Source organism: Gobio gobio (genome assembly GCF_949357685.1).
Source record: "Gobio gobio genome assembly, chromosome: 13".
Taxonomy (NCBI): domain Eukaryota; kingdom Metazoa; phylum Chordata; class Actinopteri; order Cypriniformes; family Gobionidae; genus Gobio; species Gobio gobio.
Window position 1 is genome coordinate 25182147 of NC_137106.1, and position 19072 is coordinate 25201218.

Below are 19072 nucleotides of genomic sequence, written 5' to 3' on the forward strand. Positions count from 1 at the left end.
ACAAGGTTTAGATTAAACCAGGATTAGGCCTTAGTTCAATTAGGATATTTAAGTAGCTTAAATAACTTTAACCAGTAATTAGGGGTGTGCGCATCTTGAGACAAAACAATGACACTGACCTATTTTAAGATGTGTCAGTGAAAGTTGCTTTCAATTAAAACATATCAAACATGCATTTTAGTCTGGGATTAGCTTAAATCTTGTCTGTGAAACCGGGGGATAGCCTATTGTTTAAATTTGAGACTAGTTTTTGATAAAAGGAACATGTCAAGGACAGCTGTTGTTTTCAGTAATTGAAAAAAAAAATTAGCTGAAAAACTTAAACGTAAAAAAAAGTCTACATTTGAATAATGTGCACACCTCACATCCATACACACCACAATCGTATTACAATCACTTAAATTAGTTGTAAAGTTATTTTTAATAAAAGACAATATAAAGATCTTTTAAATAGATTTTATTAGCATCCTGGTCATTTGTTGTTAATTCTGACTGTCCACAAGCATTTCAGGGTGAACTTATTTCAGTGCGAGTGTGCTTGAGTTTGTATTTTGGTGTAGGTGTGTATAAATGCGTCTGTACTGCCCAGACTAACCTTGTGTGTCCTCTGTGCTTGTAATGAGCTGAGTAATAACGGTGTTTTTGATGTTTCAGAATTTGATTTGTTAAACGTTAAGGTTTTTGGTGTGGCTGTGCTGTCATTGTGTGTGCTTGAGGGGTCAGTGTGAGCATTGTTTGTGTCTGAGGAGTTTAAGTGTTGGTCGTGCTTGTGTGTGCAAATGGTCTTCTTAAGCTGTGCAGAAAGCTGCAAACTCAGCAACAGAACAAGATGTCCACCAACACGAATTACCCTGCAGAAAGAAAAACACAATGACTATAAAACTACAGCCCAAAAGCATAGAAACTGGCAGAGAACCAATACACATATGCACAAAGAATGCACCTCTCCATTTCTCTCAGTAAGTGTGGCAGGGCAGTTGACATGTCAGAGCTGCAGCTGAACTTCCTGCCAAATGGAACATCACAGAGCACAGCATCAACCACCCCATTTGCAAGAGGGATTTCTGAGGAACAGAAAAAATATCTTAATAAATGAAGGAGATATGGCTCTTTTCTTTCCAAGAAAATTATTGTTTTAGTGCAGGTAGGCAGTGCTTTGCAGTTGTCAGGGCGTGTCAGGATGTATATAAAGTCACCATGAAATCAAAATCAACAATTCTTATTTTATTTTGTTCTATTATAAATGATTTATCCGTGTGCATCATTATTTTTTTATGTTCCCACATAATCTTTAATCAAAAAAACTTCCCCTCCCTTTTGCAGCGACATCTCTTCTGATGATATGTTAACTGGTGTGTCACTCACATGAGATCACATCAAAAGCAAACCACAACTATCCAATTAATTCCCAAAGAACAAAATCAAGTCCCGCCCTACATTTTTTTTCTTGTTCAAGAAGCCATTTCACTTGGATATCCATCACAATAGCAAAGAAAAAGACTATCGCAACTTCCATTTCATGCTGATTTTAAAAGTGAGTGAAAAGTGAAGTGACATATAGCCAAGTATGATGTTCCATACTCGGAATTTGTGCTCTGCATTTCACCCGTCCAAGTGCACACACAGCAGGGAATATTGAACAGACACCGTGTGAACACACACCCGGAGCTGCGGCGCCCAGGGAGTGAGTTGGGGTTAGGTGCCTTGCTCAATGGCACCTCGGTTGTGGGTAATAAGAGTGGAAGAGAGCACTGTTCATTCACTCCCTCATCTACATGCATTCCTGACTCATTCACTAAATGTTTTCTACCCCATTTACATCTGTAGTTATCGCTGTCCACTTGTATACTTATCACCCGAGACAAATTTTAATAATAGATGTTGACTAAACGGGGTCAGTGAGGATGAAAGAGGAGAGAGTTTGTCCAAACCCATGGCAGAGGAACGAAGTAGCTGCACTCTTCCTTCCATTCCAGATGCTTTCAAGTTCTCTGTAGCTTTCTGCAACTGTGACGTGTCTGTATCCATGCCTAGAAATACAGCGTTCTGAACACACACGCACAATGTATACAGTCAGACGTCAATTCTGTGTGTAAAGAGCTGCATGTGGAGTTCGGCGTGGTGTGTTTACGTACAGAATACTCCTGAGCTGCTTCCAACAACACAGCTCCAACTCCACACATTGGGTCTAAAATCACACAATCATTCAGCTGTGGAGAAAAAGACAGAAAAGAGCACAAAAACTATTAAAAATTGTGTTACTTAAAGGGATAGTTCATCCAAAAATCATTTACTCATTTACTCACCTGCAAATTGTTCCAAACCTGTATGAATTAATTTCTTCTGCTGAACACAAAAGACGATATTTTGAAGAATATGGGTAACCAATCAGTTGACAGCTGCCATTGACTTCCACAGTATTGGAAAAAAATACTATGGAAGTCAACTGAGTTCCATCAACTGTTCAGTCACCGACATTCTTTAAAATATCTTCTTAAATGATGAAAGAATTTTCATTTTTGGGTGAACTATCCCTTTAATATTAAAGTATTAATATTAATTTTGATTTTGAATTTGATCTTTAATATGAAATTATATGATGTATAACTCAAAATATTATATCTTTATATTTAAAAAAGTATTTATAATTCATTAGAATTAGAAAGACATTTAAACACTGTTGTTTTGAACTTTCTTGTGAAACGTACCACAGATGCCACAAAAAATATTTAATTAATGGTTTGTATAATAAATATTTCTTGAGCACCAAATCATCATATTAGAATGATTTCTGAAAGATCACGTGACACGTAGACTGGAGTAATGATGCTGAAAATTCAGCTTTGCCATCACAGTATGTTATATCATATTTAATTTAAATATATATCAAAATAGAAAACACTAATTTTAAATTGTAATAATATTACTGTTTTTACTGTATTTTTGATCAAACTGGTGAGCATAAGAGACTTCTTTCAAAAACATTTTAAAATCTTGCCAACCCCAAAGTTTAGAACGGTAATGTATATTTGACATGTCAAGCCAAATACACATTTTCTTTCAGTTTTCTTGTCAAGATAAGGACTTGCCAGGTATAAATTATTTTCCCACCCCTCACCCCAAGAAACTGGATATACTGTTTTAATGCTGCTAGTTTAATGATTCTACCATGTGTGTGAGCATTTGCCTCTTTAAACTTCATTCTGGACCTCACCTGTTTAGGGCAAAGAGAGGTCATGGCCCAGGCTATTGTAGAACGCAACCCGTTGTGTTTCATATAAGAACGACTGGCCAAAGGATGCCTGAAGAAACCACACACACTGAATTAGATCTTAAGTTGGTAGACTTTCAAATGTTATACGGTATGTAAAGATACTTACTTCAAAAGAGGGATACCTGCAACGCAATGGTCATCGCTTAAATACACATTCACCTAGTAACACAAAAAGACAACAAAGAGAACTGTAACATTTAAAAGGTAGTATTGTTTTTGCAGTATATGCTTTATGCATGAACATTTGAATTCATGTGGTTTAGTATGTGTTTATGAACTTATTTTATTAAGTGAGTGTGCATACCTCAAGAACAGGCTCTCTCAGGTCCACCTTCCACCCAAGATGTTCTTTGATGGCCATCCCAATGATACGACTCAGTCTCTGAAGACACACACGCAACCACAATAAAAGCCTGTTCACACCAAAAGTGATAACTATTAAGTTAATAATAACTATATTAGTGTCCACACCAACTGATATATCGTTTGGATTATTATAAGCACATGCTGTAGTTTTGTCGTCTGCCACTTTAAATGCTCAATCTGTTTAAAGCCGGATGGATTATGAAAATATCATTGTGAAAATGATTCCAATGATATCATTGCTCTGTGCCGTTATCGTAATAGTTGTGGTGTGCTATTCTTTTACATTTAGAATGATTTTTAAACCTATATTGTCGTTGTGGTGTGAACAGGCCTTATCTATAAATCAGGTTTATAAATCTATAAATATATTTGTCTATATACAGTCAGGTCCAAATCTGAGACCACTCATTTCACATTTCAAATGCATTTTAATGCATATTATATTATCTGCATAACAAGTAGAATTTATGAGAATTTAAATTAACCTAATTAATCATTAACATATTTTTTTAATCCTTAAAGGCACTCTATGTAGTTTTTTGCCGCTAGAGGTCGCCGATTCAAAACAAAGGCGTAGCTTGATGACGCCGAGATTGAGCATGGAATATTGGGAGTTGTAGTCTTCACCTCACAGCCGGTGGAAAAGAATCGGGACAGGACGTGGGCAGAAATCATGTTCATGGATGAGATTATTAACGTTACTGTAGTATGAAGCAGAGCAGGGCCGTGTGCTGCGGGAGATGAATGAGGTCACTGAAGCGAGTGCTAATGAGAGACGAGCGTGACACAAGGTGACAGCAGTGGAACTTTTATTATGCCACAGTCAGCGCTTCCGCTTCTTCCGGTCAAGCGTGTGTGGGGTAACGCAGCACTGTTTTATCATATTAGATACATTTGAGTGTGTTGAAAATTGTTATAACATTCGCTCCGCGGCTGCTATGAGACATTTGTTGCACACTGCAGTAATCCAAATCGATATTAGAATATCATATTAATAAATGCTGGATGGCTTGTGTTGATAAATAGCATGCAATTAATTTTAAAACATATTGTATGATGGAGAAAATGCTGTATTACTGTACCATAATTCGTTTTCTGTCTATAAATGTCTCCAAACAGCTGTTCCCTTGTCTAATAAAACATAGAATATATTTAAGCATCTTTGGTGCGGAAATCGAGGGTAGCGCAGTTATGATGTTATTGATAGGCAATGCACGGACACAGTCCGTGACCTGGTTAAAATGGCTTATTTCTCTGGATTTAAACATTCTTGGAAACATTTGGGATAATGTAAGCACACAAGTCAACAAAATATATAACACTGTTCTAGTGGTTTTGGGGTATTTTATCTTACATATTGTGCCTTAAAAGTGTCTATTTATTATCAGATTTAGATTTTTTTTTTTACCCGGACTACACATACAGAACACATGAGACTGTATTTTGAAAAGAATAAAAATTGCACACACACACACCTGAGAGGTATAAGAGCGGGCAATGACTCCACTACAGCGGCAGCACACTCTGAAGGATGGTGTGTGCTGACACGACTTATCCATTTCATTTTGTCTTTTTATTAAGTGTGTGCTGGAGGTGAGAGTGTGTGTGGATTCATCTGCTACAGTCAAACTCTCCTCCTCATCTTCTCTCCTTCTCTTGTGTCCACGCTGCTGGCTGCACTGAAGCTCTTCCTGTAGGGCTGTCCAGGTTAACAGGGTCTGCTTCCAAATATCTGGATCTCCCACCACTCTCTGCTTTATAACAGCAGCTGCCTTTGCTATTAAAATAAAACAAGAGAAGATCAGTAAAATGCGTTGCCTAACTTGGCTATAATGTAGTAAATATGACACAACTGAAGGCTTTTCGCAGACTGCAGACTGGCTAAAACCAAATGTGATTTCATTAATGCAAATAAGACTGAAGGTACAGCAAGTTCAACTCAAGTGAAGGAATGAACAATGGGAAGAGTTTGTTTGCCGGAGCAGATTTCTCATTCATAGTCACCTGGGTTTTTGGGAAGTGAAATGGGTTCAGCTTTGTGCAGAAGTAGAAACAGCCTCTCTGCAGACTTGAGTTGTGTCACAGTGTACAGATCAGCATTGCAGCAAAAGAACACTCTACCTGGAATCTGCTCCACCTGACACAGACATAGCACAAAACACTTTATCAATTATGGAGGAGTGGATCATGGCTGTAATATGCAGTGAAGCTTTAGATCAAATCTATCTAGTCAATTATGGGCTGATCTTTGTTCGGACCCCTTTAATTTACTTTTATGTAAAGGATGCATCGCTTACATTAAACGCACTAGTGGCTGTCTGATGATTGATAAGATTGGAGGATATCAGTTTCATATAGCTGACATACTTTTGCATAACATTTATGTCATGCAATAATGAATAATGTCATTGAAATAAAGGGTGATAAACTCACTTGAGTAGCGCAGAGTTTGTGTTGTACCTCCTTGGCCAGCAGCTCCTCCATCCCCGCGCCTGCAGTGCAATAGAAGTGCCTCGTCATCACCTCAAAAGAGTGATTTTTTTGTTGTTGTTGTTTAAATGAACGAGCACTATTACAATGTTACAAATACAAGCGGCATGCAGCTGTAAACACTGCTTTACTCTTCCGGGTTCACCAGTCTGTCAAAATTAAACCTCATGCCATTAACCGACTTTCTAAATATAGATATGATAGATATAGGCCTACTATCTATGACTTTCGATATTTATTTTATGAATGTCTTCTTTTTTCTTTTTTGTCTTAGTGCTTTCCTAAGTCTGTTTTCTTTTATTGTATTTTTAGCTCGAATTTATGTTATTTATTTATTTATTTTTTAAAGCACTTGCTTCATGGAAACCCTTAACTGCAAAGTAATTTTAATTTTTTTGGAAATACCTAGTGTGTTCATGAGTTTATTTTCCTTGTTATTTAGGTTTCTGTTTTTCCCGCTTGGATATTTGTTTTTCTCCATTTTTTCTCATTTTGCATTTAAGATCCTGTCTAAGTCTTTTTCATGATTTTATAAAAAATATATATATATTGTAAACCGTGTCGTGTTATTTTCCCCGTACAGCCGAAACTTTTACCTTGACATTCTCAGTCAGTAAAGATTTTTTTTTAAGGTTTACAGCGCCTCTCGTGGCCATAAAAGCAACTTTTTTTTAACTCGCATGTCATAGAAACAGTATTTTAACTCTATGATGCATGTCAAGAAACTTGAAAGTGATGTCATACCAAAGTAGTTGCATGAAGTTAATTTATTACAATTTATTATTGCTGAGAAAATATCCCCTGACCATAAAAGGTACTTCTAGAATGGAAAAAACAAAACAAAAAAACATCTGTAAGGGACAACTTTTATATAACAACGATTATAAACATGAAACAAACCACATATCAAAAAATGAACAAACTAATGGATTCAGTCAACCACAATTCTTTATATTTTAAATGTCCATCGTTTTGTTGTTGTTTTTTCCATCTAAAAACCATCATTTTTTGGAATGTCCACAGAAAGATGTGGGGGCAATGTATGTCATTCTGCTCTACTTCCTTGCCACTGCAGTCAGCTGGTCCCTGATGCGACCCAAACCGTCTATCATGGTGTCCAGTGTCTCTCTGCTCAGCTCCATTGTAATTGTGGACTCACTTGGACCGCTGCTAATGCACGGAGTGTCCTGGAGCTTAGGCAAACACATACACAAGAGTTGTGAGAGGTATTTTGTAGGATTATTAAAAACATTCAAGAAATATGGACTACCAAATATTACATAAATCAAAATAAAGTTTTAAACCAATGTTGTATTCTTATTTCAACTGTTGCAAACCAATGTTTTAAACTTATTTCAGATAACTATCTTTAATTAGACATATCTGTTGGTAAAATAGTCATTTTAAATTACAGCACTGAATATGTCTGCATCTTACTTTCATTTGCAGCAGACAGGTTGGCACTGCCATGCGACTCAAGGAGTCCGAAGCAGTTTTCATGTCCACTCGCCACTCCATATCCACCAGTTTTGGCAGTGAAACTATAAAAAAAAAAAACTTCATAACTTCACAGGTCTACAATGGTTTCTGTATGGATCACAAGCATAAAATACAATATCATCAAACATCTTGCGAAACAATGACAACTTTGATGAAAAGAAATCGCACTTACTTTGACTGGACAAAGCATCATTTCTCCATGTGACACTGAAAACGTTAACACCAAAGTCAGGTTATACACTTGTCTGCAGGGTAAATTCCTGCAGTTCATTTATTTGAAGAACTAAAAGAAGGTTTAAAAGAAGTATCCACCTGTTTTCCAAGAGAATTTTGGTGATCAGATTCTTTAGGTTTGAGTGGAATGATTCTGGGAAAATTGACAAGATCTGTTCGGGAGAGGCTAGATTCTGGTACACAACATGATGCGAGAGTGTGTGAAAAGCTGTCAGCAACTGTTGATTAATAAAATAAAGGATGTATTAACAACAACAGCATTTATATGATTTTGTATGCTTTACAATGAACATTGACCCATTCAATCCCACCGATAACACCTGTGACAAAATTTATTTTTGAGTTTAAAGCATCTGAAAAGAGCTGCTAATTAATTTTTTCGAAGGTATCAACTATAAATGAAGACGAAAACCGTCTTGAAATTGTGAACATGACATGATCAAAGCTGCTTAATTTCGGTTTGCCCCTCTGAAAATTCAACTACCATAGTTACATATAATGTGTAATACATAGCCTATCCCAGATAGCAAAAAATATCGGCACGGCTTCTTTTTGCCGCCGGCCCTAAGCTGTCGGCTATAGGTGCGTCCCGCTGGCGGTGATGAAACGTTTGCCGCCGAATACGTCACTCCCATTTCTTGCGAGATGCCGCGGCCGACTAGCCGGCGGGCCGCCGGCTTCATTTTCTCTGGCGGTTGCCTCCGCCTAATGGACCGCGGCCGGCTGGCGGCAAGCCGCTGTGAAATACAAGGATTTCTACTCTCAAATTCGACCAGCCACGTTGGCTATGTTTGGCTTGTTGGGAAATAGAGTGGAACTGACAGCATTTTAACTAGTTCTCACATTTGAAGCGATTATAAAATCATAATAGCCTATATGTGAATTATATCAAATATTAGTTTTTTTTGCTCCAAAGCCATTAGGGTTTATAACAGATTCTTGACTCTTGATTCCATGATAAGGTTAGGTTTAGGAAATTACATTTAAATTTTCACTTGATTATTTGCATGTCGAGTGTGTTTAAACAGTGTTGGTCAATTTGACCCATAATGGATGTAATACTTTTTTTTTTTTTAGCATAATAGGAGGGTTAAGAAAGTTTGAAAGTTCATTTTAGGATAACACTTATTTTTGTATTGGCCTTTTTTCTATTTCTTTTTGGACTGACTTTAAAATAGACATGACAAAAAATTAGAACTAACTTCATGACATTTTACTTTGTTTTCAAAACCCATATTTTTCTGAAAAACAAAAATATATTATTAATTATTTAGGAAAAATTCTACATTCATAAGACAAGAATAACTCAAAAGAAGCCCTCTAATATTACCTCTTATAAAGCTGATTTTTACAATATTTGAAACCCTCTCAAACATGAGGTCGCAAAACAAAAAGCTTACAAAAACAGAAACCTGAAAGCTTTTCAATTTCATGTGACTGCCTTAATATTATAAAGTATTTTCTATCTCAGAATTCTTATTTTTATTATTTATTTTATATACAGTGTTACATTTGTTGTTATTCTTTGTTCTACATATTCGGAACTGTACCACAATGCTTTATTATTTTTATTTTTCTCTCATTGTACTTTTTGTATTGTACTTGTCTATACATGTACTAATTTAAATAAAAATAAAATAAAAAAAACAGAGAAGTACCTCCACCGGCCGAGAGGGGCAGTATACTTAAAAAAGACGGAAGACAAACCGGTAAAACATACAGATTTACCAACAGCGGCCGCTCATCACATGGTTTTAGTATTTGAAGAGAGGAGATCAGAAAATATCCTCGACTACGAGCGTTTAAGTAAGTACATGTTTCCTTTTTGTGTCACACAATATTATGTTCATTTTTGATGTATATACCGGTAGGTTGTTTTAATTAGTTTGTTCAGACACGCACGCTGATATAGTGCACAATACACAGTGTTAGCTAACACGTGCTGTTTCGCCTTTTTTACACACTGAGTTCAAGCATGTTCTACATGTTAAAATGTATCTAGCTACTGTAGGTAAGTTAGCCAAAGCTTTACATCTAGAAAGACTTAAGTTTAACTTTTGGTGTTTTCTAACAAAACAGAATGATGTATATAGGTTATTTAAATTATTTTGTTAGTCCGAACAAGCATGCTGCTAACGTTAGGTCAGTTTTAGCAAGTGTTAGCTAACATGTGCTGTGTTGCTACTGTTCTTCTAGCATTTAAGGTCATTTATGAGTTATTTCTCTGAACTGCTGTACTTATTATGTTTGAGGACAATGCAGTTTACTTGAATCACTACACTGAATGAATACATTTTACTGTTCCACATTTGGCTGACCAGTTTTTCCCCCCACAGCATAGCTACTGTATATTCTGTATTTAACGTTAATGCGGTTTTGTTCACATTTTCTTGCAGATACCTTGACCAGAGCACAATCGGTTATCTTCATCCAAGAGACCTATTGTTGGACAATCGTTTCGGCTTTCAAGGTAAATAAATTGTTAGTCACAATGTCTAGTTACTGGGCTATAAGGAGAAGAATATTGAAAGGAGTTGAGATGGACAAACAGGAAATTGCAGATGTTGGAAACTTTAACAGTATGGAAAATTGTGCCTGTAGTTGTTGATATATATATATATATATATATATATATATATATATATATATATATATATATATATATATATATATATATATATATATATATATATATATATATAATAATAAAATATTTTTTATGTAGATTTCCAGAATGAGAACCAAGCCCTGAGGGAAAGCAATGCACGAGCAGGTGAGAACATGCACTCTTTCTTAAATTTTACTTTTTTGACTGTGATGTAGGTCCAAAATTACCAAATGCCTTTCATTTTGTAGCTTCGGATGACAGCGGCTCACTTCATGAGCAGGTGAAGCAAGTTGGGACAATGTTGACGACGTTTGCTCGTACTGGGCAATCAGGTACAACTTGCAAACAACACCTGTGGTTGTTGGTTTAATTCCCACTGGGGCCACCTGTACATGTAGTAGACCTAGTTGTAAATGTCATAGTTTAGTAGTTGAGGGACCAGGACTGACTGCTTTATTCTTTTATTCTGTGAACCCCTGTAGGTGCAGATCAGACCCTAATGCTGCGACGTCTTGGAGAGTTTGGCGATGTTGTGCATAGCATGGACAACAAAATGGACACTATGCTGCAACATTTCAGTGCCAATGTGTCTTTTGGAGAGTTATCCCTGCCAGGGGGTCTGTTACTCCCCCTAGACAACCCATTTGGCGTTGCTTGACAACAGTTTGAGGCAGGATAAAGAGCTCCAGTAAGTGTGCTGATTTTGTTTATAATGCTGTAGGGTAATCTAAAAAGTAAAATTTAAGATTGTACACTGCATATTCTACAGTCTGAATCACAGCCTGTCACATTTTTATATTTATGTATGAGAAGCTTCAGAGATATGTAATTTGTAACACTTTTTTGTATTTTCAGCTTCGGTTTTTGGCAATCAAATGTGGGAGGGACCTAAAGACAACCGTGTGGCGAATGCTTTAGAGTATCTTCTCTAATCACCTTTCCATTAATACAACCTGGACGGGTGTAGGGGATAAAGCATGTTTTAGAGACATGTTCCTGAAGACCATTGTTCAAAGTAATATATATATAAATATATAAATTTGTTATATATTTAAGTAGATGTGTGTGGCCTTATGACATTCACATGGAATGACAGATCTGTATTTTCTACAGGAGCCATCCGGAAGAACCCGGCGACCCAGGATGCCACTGATGAGGCGGTCCAGGTTAGCGCTATGCGTTACCTGAAAGGAGCATCTGATCGTGAAGGTGGAAAAAGACGCCGCACAGCTGAGAGGGACCCACAGCCGACCTCTTACACCTAGGCTGACTACTGACACCTGGAACCCTTTCTTTATCCTGCAGTCAGTAACATCAAGACCCCTAAAGAAGCCAGAAGTTTCAGGCTACACTCACCCAATCCACACTGTTCACTGTGGAAATTACTTTTTTTTTATTCCCTGTGACCCTGCCTTGAAGGCAGCTCCTTGGATAGATATGGGATGGCGAGGTTGTTTGTCCTTTATATAGGCGCACAAGAAATCACTGAAGATAAGCCAATTTGCGCTGCCTCATTCTGGAGGTCGGGGAAAACCGGAGAACCCATAGTCAGGCTTGTTATAATGTTCTGTTCTACTACTGTTCTATTCTTCTCCAGAGCTTTACTCTAAATTATTACCATTTATGCTATTGTTAGAAATGGCTTGTTAAATGTGATGTTATACCTCGATTTATTTGGTATCCTGCACATTCTTTGGTACCAAATATCCTCATTATTTGATATAATATTTAATGGTAATTCTTTTCATCCCAGAGCTGACCTATTTGTTATTAACAAATATTGTAAGTGTTATAATTTGCTTGTAAGGCTGTTTTTTTTTTTTTTTAAACCAAAATTTAATTGGAAACATGCAGGTTCTTTAGTAAATGTTTTTTGTTATTTATAGGCCTATTTAAGCTTATTTATTGTCTGTTATATTTAATTTATATTATCTTGTATCATTGACAGTTAATGTACTTTGAAATGTGGAATAAAAATGCCAAATGGGAATTTATCTGGTTTGTTCAATTATTATCCATCATAAACTGCATGTTACAAATATATGAATAATAAATAAATATATATATTATTTATTACACAATAAGCGGAGGCAGATCGTTCGAAAAAAGCGTTTGCCTCCGCCGGGCCGCCTTCTGGTATAAAGGCGGCGGAACGGCGGTTTGCCTGCGGGCCGGCGGCGGTACGAAGGCGGTAGGAAGCCGGCTGCCGCTTTTAAAAAGCGGCTGCCGCCGGCGGTGCGCCGTCAAACATGTTTGCGATTACGCAATTCTGACGCTTCTACAGCCGCCGGATCACCGCCGGTGGTCCGCCGACTCATTGCTATCTGGGATGATCACAGTACTTGTAAAGATGCCAGTTGGAACATCTGTGACCATTAAACATTTAGAAATATTGAGTAATTATAGTTAATATAGGGCATTATAGTAATATCCATGTATTTATTCTTTCCTTTGAATATCGTAAACTTTCCCCCCTTTTAAAAAAAATATATTACATAGTTGCTTTATTGTTTGCATCTTTCTTTTGCAACAAACATAATAAAACACATAGTTTCACATTAACATCTGAGTATACATCTGGTATTTTAGCTGGGAATTACATGGCATGACCCACCTGCATCGCTTCACTACTGGACACAGACAGAGAATTAGCAGTTTTTTCGATTACAGACTGACGCTTGGAGGCTCCGGCTGGGAAACTCTCTGCGCAGATCTGCCGCACAACATCTTTAGACGGAGCCTGAATCAGTAATAGTGGCAGAATGAAAGACTATTCAATGTACTCAACAGAAACTGACAAACTACATATGAATGAGTAACTGATCGTATATTCTGTTGCATACCTTTAACAGCAGTTGTAAGGCAGTAAACTGATCCTCGGTAAGAAAAGCCATGTTTCAGACGCGGTCACGTGAATTCAGGACACAGTCATGTCAAAATAAAAGACCCTACGTCGAAGAAAGGAAAAGAAAAAACTATCCATATGTCGTCAAAACCATGGTCAAAACTAATAGTTTGTGTACATCTCGTGACAGTTAATCAGTATGGGCTGTCAGTAATCAGTATATATTTTGAAAGGCTTCGGTTCTAAATAAGTACAAAATGCTCCAAAAGCTTTTATGATAAACAAGCTACAACAGCCAAAGATATTTTGTGCAGCTTGTCATGACCACATTCAAATAAAGTTTAGTAAGGTAAAGTTCACCCAAAAGTAGAGTCATTAACACACCTGAGTTGTTGCAGACTTGTATGACTCTCCTCAACAAAATATATTTTGAATAACTATATTTTGAACCCATATTAACAGGTCACCATCAACTGTTTGGTTACTGAGTTTTCAAATTGTGTTATGCAAGTCAATTCAGATCAAGCTAATCCACATTAGGAATTACATATAATGAAAACATGCCCAGTAAATGTACCTAGGTTATTCAACAGCTTGCTGAGTGAGCTTTTTTGAAGCAGTGTTTAAAGAAAAAAAACAAAAAACAAAGGGGGAACCATTTTGTAGTCTGCCATAAGAAACCAGTCAATGTAGTTACCCACTTGAAGAAATAGCTGTTTTAACTAAAGTAACTTTTAGATTGGAATGGTGCCACAAAAATAATTTTTGCTGCATTCACCTGCGATTGGAATTAATCGCAAAAAGAATTTCCTAGGTAAAAATTGTCTTCGATGAGTTTGAAATCACAACTTCAGAAGTGGGAATATCCCATTTCCGATAGAACATGAAGGCAGCATAAATCAGGACAGTCAAACCAATTATATCTTTATTAATCAAACCATATATATTAGGAAAAAAGGCAATAAGAAACAACCCACTCAAGACAATAGTTTCTATAAACATTTATTTTGACTGGCTGCAGGAACAGCTCAAACAAGAACACCATACTGTTTAAGAACATCAGTGTATTTGGCGATCTTGCTTTCAACGTTCTTTTCTGCCTGCTTGGTGAGCTTGATCTCTAGTTTCTTCTTGGAATAGCGCAGCTTGGCCTTTTCCTTCCTTTTCTCCTCCAGGGTAGCGGTGATGGCCTGGTACTTCCAGCCAACTTCATGGGCCAATCTTCCAAGCAGGGCAAACTAGAGAGAAAGAAATTAAGTTACAAGATTGTTACAAATTTAAAAATGTTAAAGACCAAATACGCAAAGCCCATAAATCTATGGGGTTTCAAGCATTCTGAACCTTATAGCCAAGGTAAAACAAGGAATATTTAATATCTGCTTTGTCTCAGCTGGTAGTGCATGAAATTGACTCATGGTCGTTAAACTCATACTTGCTGTGGAAAAACATCACCGACAAAAAGCAAACTTCAAATATAATTGAACACCAACATCTAGAGAGGTCTCAAAAAAAAAAGTCTCACTTTGCGTGTGGGCTTCAGACGCACAATCTTGAGAGCAGCTGGGACGACCATACGCTTTCTCTGTGGAGCACAATCAGAGATTAAATAAAAGGAAGGAAAAAGAAAGACCAATTTCTAACCCCAGGAGGAATAGTCTCAGATAAGTTTAGGTGTTTTCTCAGTTGATACTCAAACAAGGCAGTGATAGTCATCATCGACAGTATTCATCTGTGAAATACTAAGTTGAATCTGAAGAAAAAGCTACCTTGTCATATGGAGGAGGGATGCCATCAAAGACCTTCAGCCTGTCCAGAGCGGCCTGACCTCTCTTGGTTTTGTGTGGGAGCATACCTGTTCAAGAAATTCAACATTGCAATACTTTACCCATCCATTGAAAGAGTAGCTAATCACAGATCATCTCCGTGATATTCAAACTCAGTAGTCAGATCCGTAGATTGTATCATCAAACTGGACTCAGATTCGGGATAAAGGTGTTCATCATTGTTTGAAGTATAGAGACTGCAAAATGTCAATGGAGATAAAAATAAAACGCACCCCTTACTGTCCTCCAGAAGATTCTGCTGGGGGCTCTGAAGTGATATGGTCCACGGGAAGGGTTGGTGTTCATCCTCTTGCGGAGGAAGGCCAAATACTTCACTGCACAAACACAAACCACCCCATTTAGCGCCACACAATTCAATAGTTTCACATTGGTCTGTCAGTGTACTTAAAACCAAACATACTTATAGGTGGTCAACAAACTTACGTTTGTTGCGGTAGAAGTTTCCAGAGATGTTGATACCCTCACACCGCACCACCACAATTTTGTGGCCTGTAAACAAAGCACAAGAATTACTACTAAAAAGATCAGCTTTATATAATAAATAATTAAATAAAATAAAAACCCTGCTGTTTAAATCCATGCATAAGACAGTTAGGGTAATTTGAGGGCAAGTAAACAGTTCTTATGGGTGAACTGGCACTTTAGAACAAAACTTGCTTTATTTGTCATTGTTAAACGTGTTATGTGGTTGCTATATAAATTATGCATAATTACATTTATATAGCACAAGGTTGTATGCATAGTGCATAAGTACACAGTAATAGGGACACCTTAAAATAAGGTGTAGCCAAAAAATAACCTTAACCTCTATAAATTCTGAAAAAGCATAAACATACCCAGCAGCACTTGCTTGGCCACAATAGCGGCGAGGCGACCAAGTAGATGGCCTCTGCCATCAATGATCAGAACCTGTGAAGAAGTGAAAACAGGGTTGTTTTATTACTACAGAGCTGACTATTAAGTGTAATTGCTTCTATCAAAACAGCTTTTTGTCTCAGATGGTAGTGCATAAGTATTCTCATGGTCGTTAAACTCGAATACTCAATTGTGGTTGCAATCTAATCATCGACAAAAGCACATCTAACGTCATTCATGTGTTATTTAACATATTACTACGCCATCAACACATTTTCTATAACGTTACATTTTATGGTTAACGTTACATAGGAAAAAGACGTGATTACAATGGAGCAATGCTTCATACCATTTGCGCCGCTTGCAGTAAAACGTATTTTAATTAATGTTGACCTAAACGCTTCAAAACCAGTACATTCGTCAGTATCAAAACATCCTAAAATATATAAGTAGTTCATTTATAGAGTACCTGAACATTGACAGCAACGCTAGTCCGGTTTTACAGCACCACGAGTGTTAAGATCACTACAGGCCTGCGACTTCCAACAGGACATGATGCGTGATCAAATTTCTTTCCCAAAAATCGGAGTTCTACCGTTTAAAACGGACCCCAAATAACGCAAACAGCGGCAGGTGACGTTACCTACACACTAGCCCCAAAATATCACATTCCCTCGTCGAGGAAAAGCGAAATATTGTAATGTAAATCGCACCAGTCGAACGCACCTTATTGAACCGGTCCGCCATGATGTGGAAAAGAAAGACACGAGGGGCCGCCCGACGTAAAAGACAGGGGCATGGGCGGGGCTTTTTGTATCGGAAATGACGTACCAGACTCGCTGTTCTTGAGAGGACGTTTGTAATCTGATCATTTAAGTCGGCTGCCATCAGCTGGAGCTTCAATGAGCTACAAGGGCTCGCTATACTTGAATAGCTTCTAAAGCAGTGTTTTTGAACCTGCTCCTGGAGGTCCAGCCTAATTTAACACACCTGATTGGCTAATTAGTGTTAAGACCTGAGGCCCGTTGCACAAAAGTAGAATTAAGACATCCAGGATAAATGACTGAGCTGAGCTCAATGAAGCCAAAACAAGTGCATCCAGGCTTAATTGGTTGCACAAAGACCAAGCCAGGATGAGCAGACACGGATTCATCAAGCCAGGTTAAACCAATCTTGGATAGGTGCGCGCTCACGGCTCACTCAAATAGACCCGCCACCGATCACAGATTCACTGATTCACCATGGCAACTAGAGCGGCGTACTTTTCCCCGTTGGAGGCACAAATCCTCATGGAGGCATACGAGGAGGTAAAATACATAATTAAGAAGAAAGGCAACACCGCCACAGTGATAAAGCAAAGAGAAAAAGCATGGCAAAGTATTGCAGACCTCCTGAATGCGTAAGTAGTGCACAATTACACACTCACCGCTCCGCTGAAACATCACAATTACAATCCAAATAGTTAATTCACATCTCCAAAAATGCAGTTGTACACTGATTATGAAACAGTTTAACTTTTAATTGAAATGGACAACAGATACGAGTGAAATTGTGTAAAGTAACCCCATCACACTGTATAAGGCTTTGATAAATTATTAAAGGCTTACATAATTACTACGCTCAGTAGTAGGCTACAGTTTAATCTTAACCGTTGTACTCAGCTTCTTATGCTGTCCACCGATTTTTTTTGTTTTTTTTTGGCCTCTTATGATGTTTGTGCTGTATACTGTGTGTAATACAAGTTTGCAGGGAGGCTACTGCATCCATTCATTTGTCTGTTCAGTTGATGTGTGTGGATTTGTCCTGCATTTATTTCAGTGTGCAGACAAGCGGGGTGTGTTTTATATATATATATATATTTAATCTCTATCTTTGAATGTGTATTTATCCTTTTGTTGTATAATCCTTTTGTTGTATTGTTGAGTCACTGTGTGACTTCAGTTTCGAAAGGAGCTGATGGTTTACCTGCTTTGTTTTATCCTTATTCAATAAAGGAACCTAATGTTACACTTTGTGTTTTTATATTTATGTGGAATGTGTATTTTATACGGCCGAGTATTAGGGCCACACTGAGGAAGAAGGAAAAAGTCATACATTTATGAGGCTGGTTCTTTCTGCGGAAAAGATGCATATTCTTTTTACAGTCCTGATACTTATGACAATGTGACGCTGATGTGCCAAGAGATTAAGTATGTCCTTGTTTGTGAAACCATACTGAAGAACAATTCCACGAAATGCCCCACAGCTGTCATTTTAACAACCGTCTTCCTATAAAACAACGGGTTACAATATTATGACTTAATTTTTCGAAGTCTGTGACTTTTCTTTTTTTTCCTCTGTGGCCCTAATATTCTATCATTTTTATATATAGCCTTATAGTCTATGGGAAACCGTAAATTATCTAATGATAGCAACATCATCTAAAAATCATAATTTATCCAAAATGATTGAAATTATGATCACAAACGTTTAAATAATGACAGTGGGTCTAGTTATATGTGATAACAATGTATAGTGGGCAGTAGAATAACTATTGGTTTCCGTTTGTGGTGACTGCTGACTGACATAAGGGATGAGATTAAATAGATCCTGGAATTTAGCCTGGTCTGGAGCAGGCTAGCTCCACAGAATAAATCTCCATGGTAATTTATACCATAACATCCAACTGCCACCCTATCCAGCTTTAGTGCAACCGGATCACGGATAAATTGAGCCAGGATCACCAAGATATCCCGGCTTAATCCCTTATCCTAGTTTTGTGCAATAGGCCTCTGAAGTGGGTTGATAAGATAATACTAAAATGTGTGTTATTTAATTTGGTAGACTTATATAAGGTAGGATCTGGAGCGACTTTACCAACTCACAAGGTGCATGGAAGCAGACAATGTGAAAGATGCAAAAAAAAAGGAATCCAGCAACACTTGTGGTAAAGGGGAGCTTTAAAAAAAAAACAGTGGGGCTTGAGAGCCTTCTTCAGGGTATACAACAGGTATGATGAACACATTTGAAGTTGTTCTTACAATGTTTACGCATCATACCTGATGTATACAAGTCGA

General features: G+C 37.4%; 3 protein-coding genes and 1 long non-coding RNA gene across 5 annotated transcripts; 1 reads left to right on the forward strand and 3 right to left on the reverse strand.

Annotated features, from left to right (window-relative positions):
• Positions 1-438: 438 nt before the first annotated feature.
• Positions 439-7046, reverse strand: thumpd2 (THUMP domain containing 2). 2 transcript variants are annotated; one of them, XM_079833007.1, is made up of 11 exons: positions 6875-7046; positions 6074-6132; positions 5645-5777; positions 5116-5417; positions 3579-3656; positions 3381-3433; positions 3215-3302; positions 2136-2210; positions 1932-2046; positions 944-1064; positions 439-851 (listed from the first exon to the last, which is right to left on the reverse strand). In XM_079833007.1, exons 2-11 carry the CDS (start codon positions 6122-6124, stop codon positions 524-526), a joined length of 1344 nt encoding a protein of 447 aa, XP_079689133.1. In that variant the 5' UTR covers positions 6125-6132; positions 6875-7046; the 3' UTR covers positions 439-523. The 2 variants fall into 2 exon arrangements, with proteins under 2 accessions (XP_079689133.1, XP_079689132.1); XM_079833006.1 differs by lacking the exon at positions 6875-7046 and having other exon boundaries at positions 6074-6411.
• Positions 6398-13407, reverse strand: commd9 (COMM domain containing 9). The gene is made up of 6 exons (XM_079833008.1): positions 13316-13407; positions 13087-13212; positions 7943-8082; positions 7803-7837; positions 7568-7671; positions 6398-7323 (listed from the first exon to the last, which is right to left on the reverse strand). The coding sequence occupies exons 1-6, from the start codon at positions 13364-13366 to the stop codon at positions 7186-7188; spliced, it is 594 nt and encodes a 197-aa protein (XP_079689134.1). The 5' UTR covers positions 13367-13407; the 3' UTR covers positions 6398-7185.
• On the forward strand, positions 8382-12465 carry LOC307136209. Its single transcript, XR_013817752.1, has 7 exons — positions 8382-9670; positions 10261-10334; positions 10590-10637; positions 10721-10804; positions 10955-11160; positions 11328-11487; positions 11586-12465. It is a non-coding gene; the product is annotated as an uncharacterized lncRNA (long non-coding RNA).
• Positions 13408-14303: 896 nt separating the features above from the next.
• Positions 14304-16792, reverse strand: rpl13a (ribosomal protein L13a). Its single transcript, XM_079832263.1, has 7 exons — positions 16743-16792; positions 15998-16070; positions 15585-15650; positions 15374-15475; positions 15084-15169; positions 14840-14899; positions 14304-14555 (listed from the first exon to the last, which is right to left on the reverse strand). The coding sequence occupies exons 1-7, from the start codon at positions 16761-16763 to the stop codon at positions 14346-14348; spliced, it is 618 nt and encodes a 205-aa protein (XP_079688389.1). The 5' UTR covers positions 16764-16792; the 3' UTR covers positions 14304-14345.
• Between the last annotated feature and the right edge of the window lie 2280 nt (positions 16793-19072).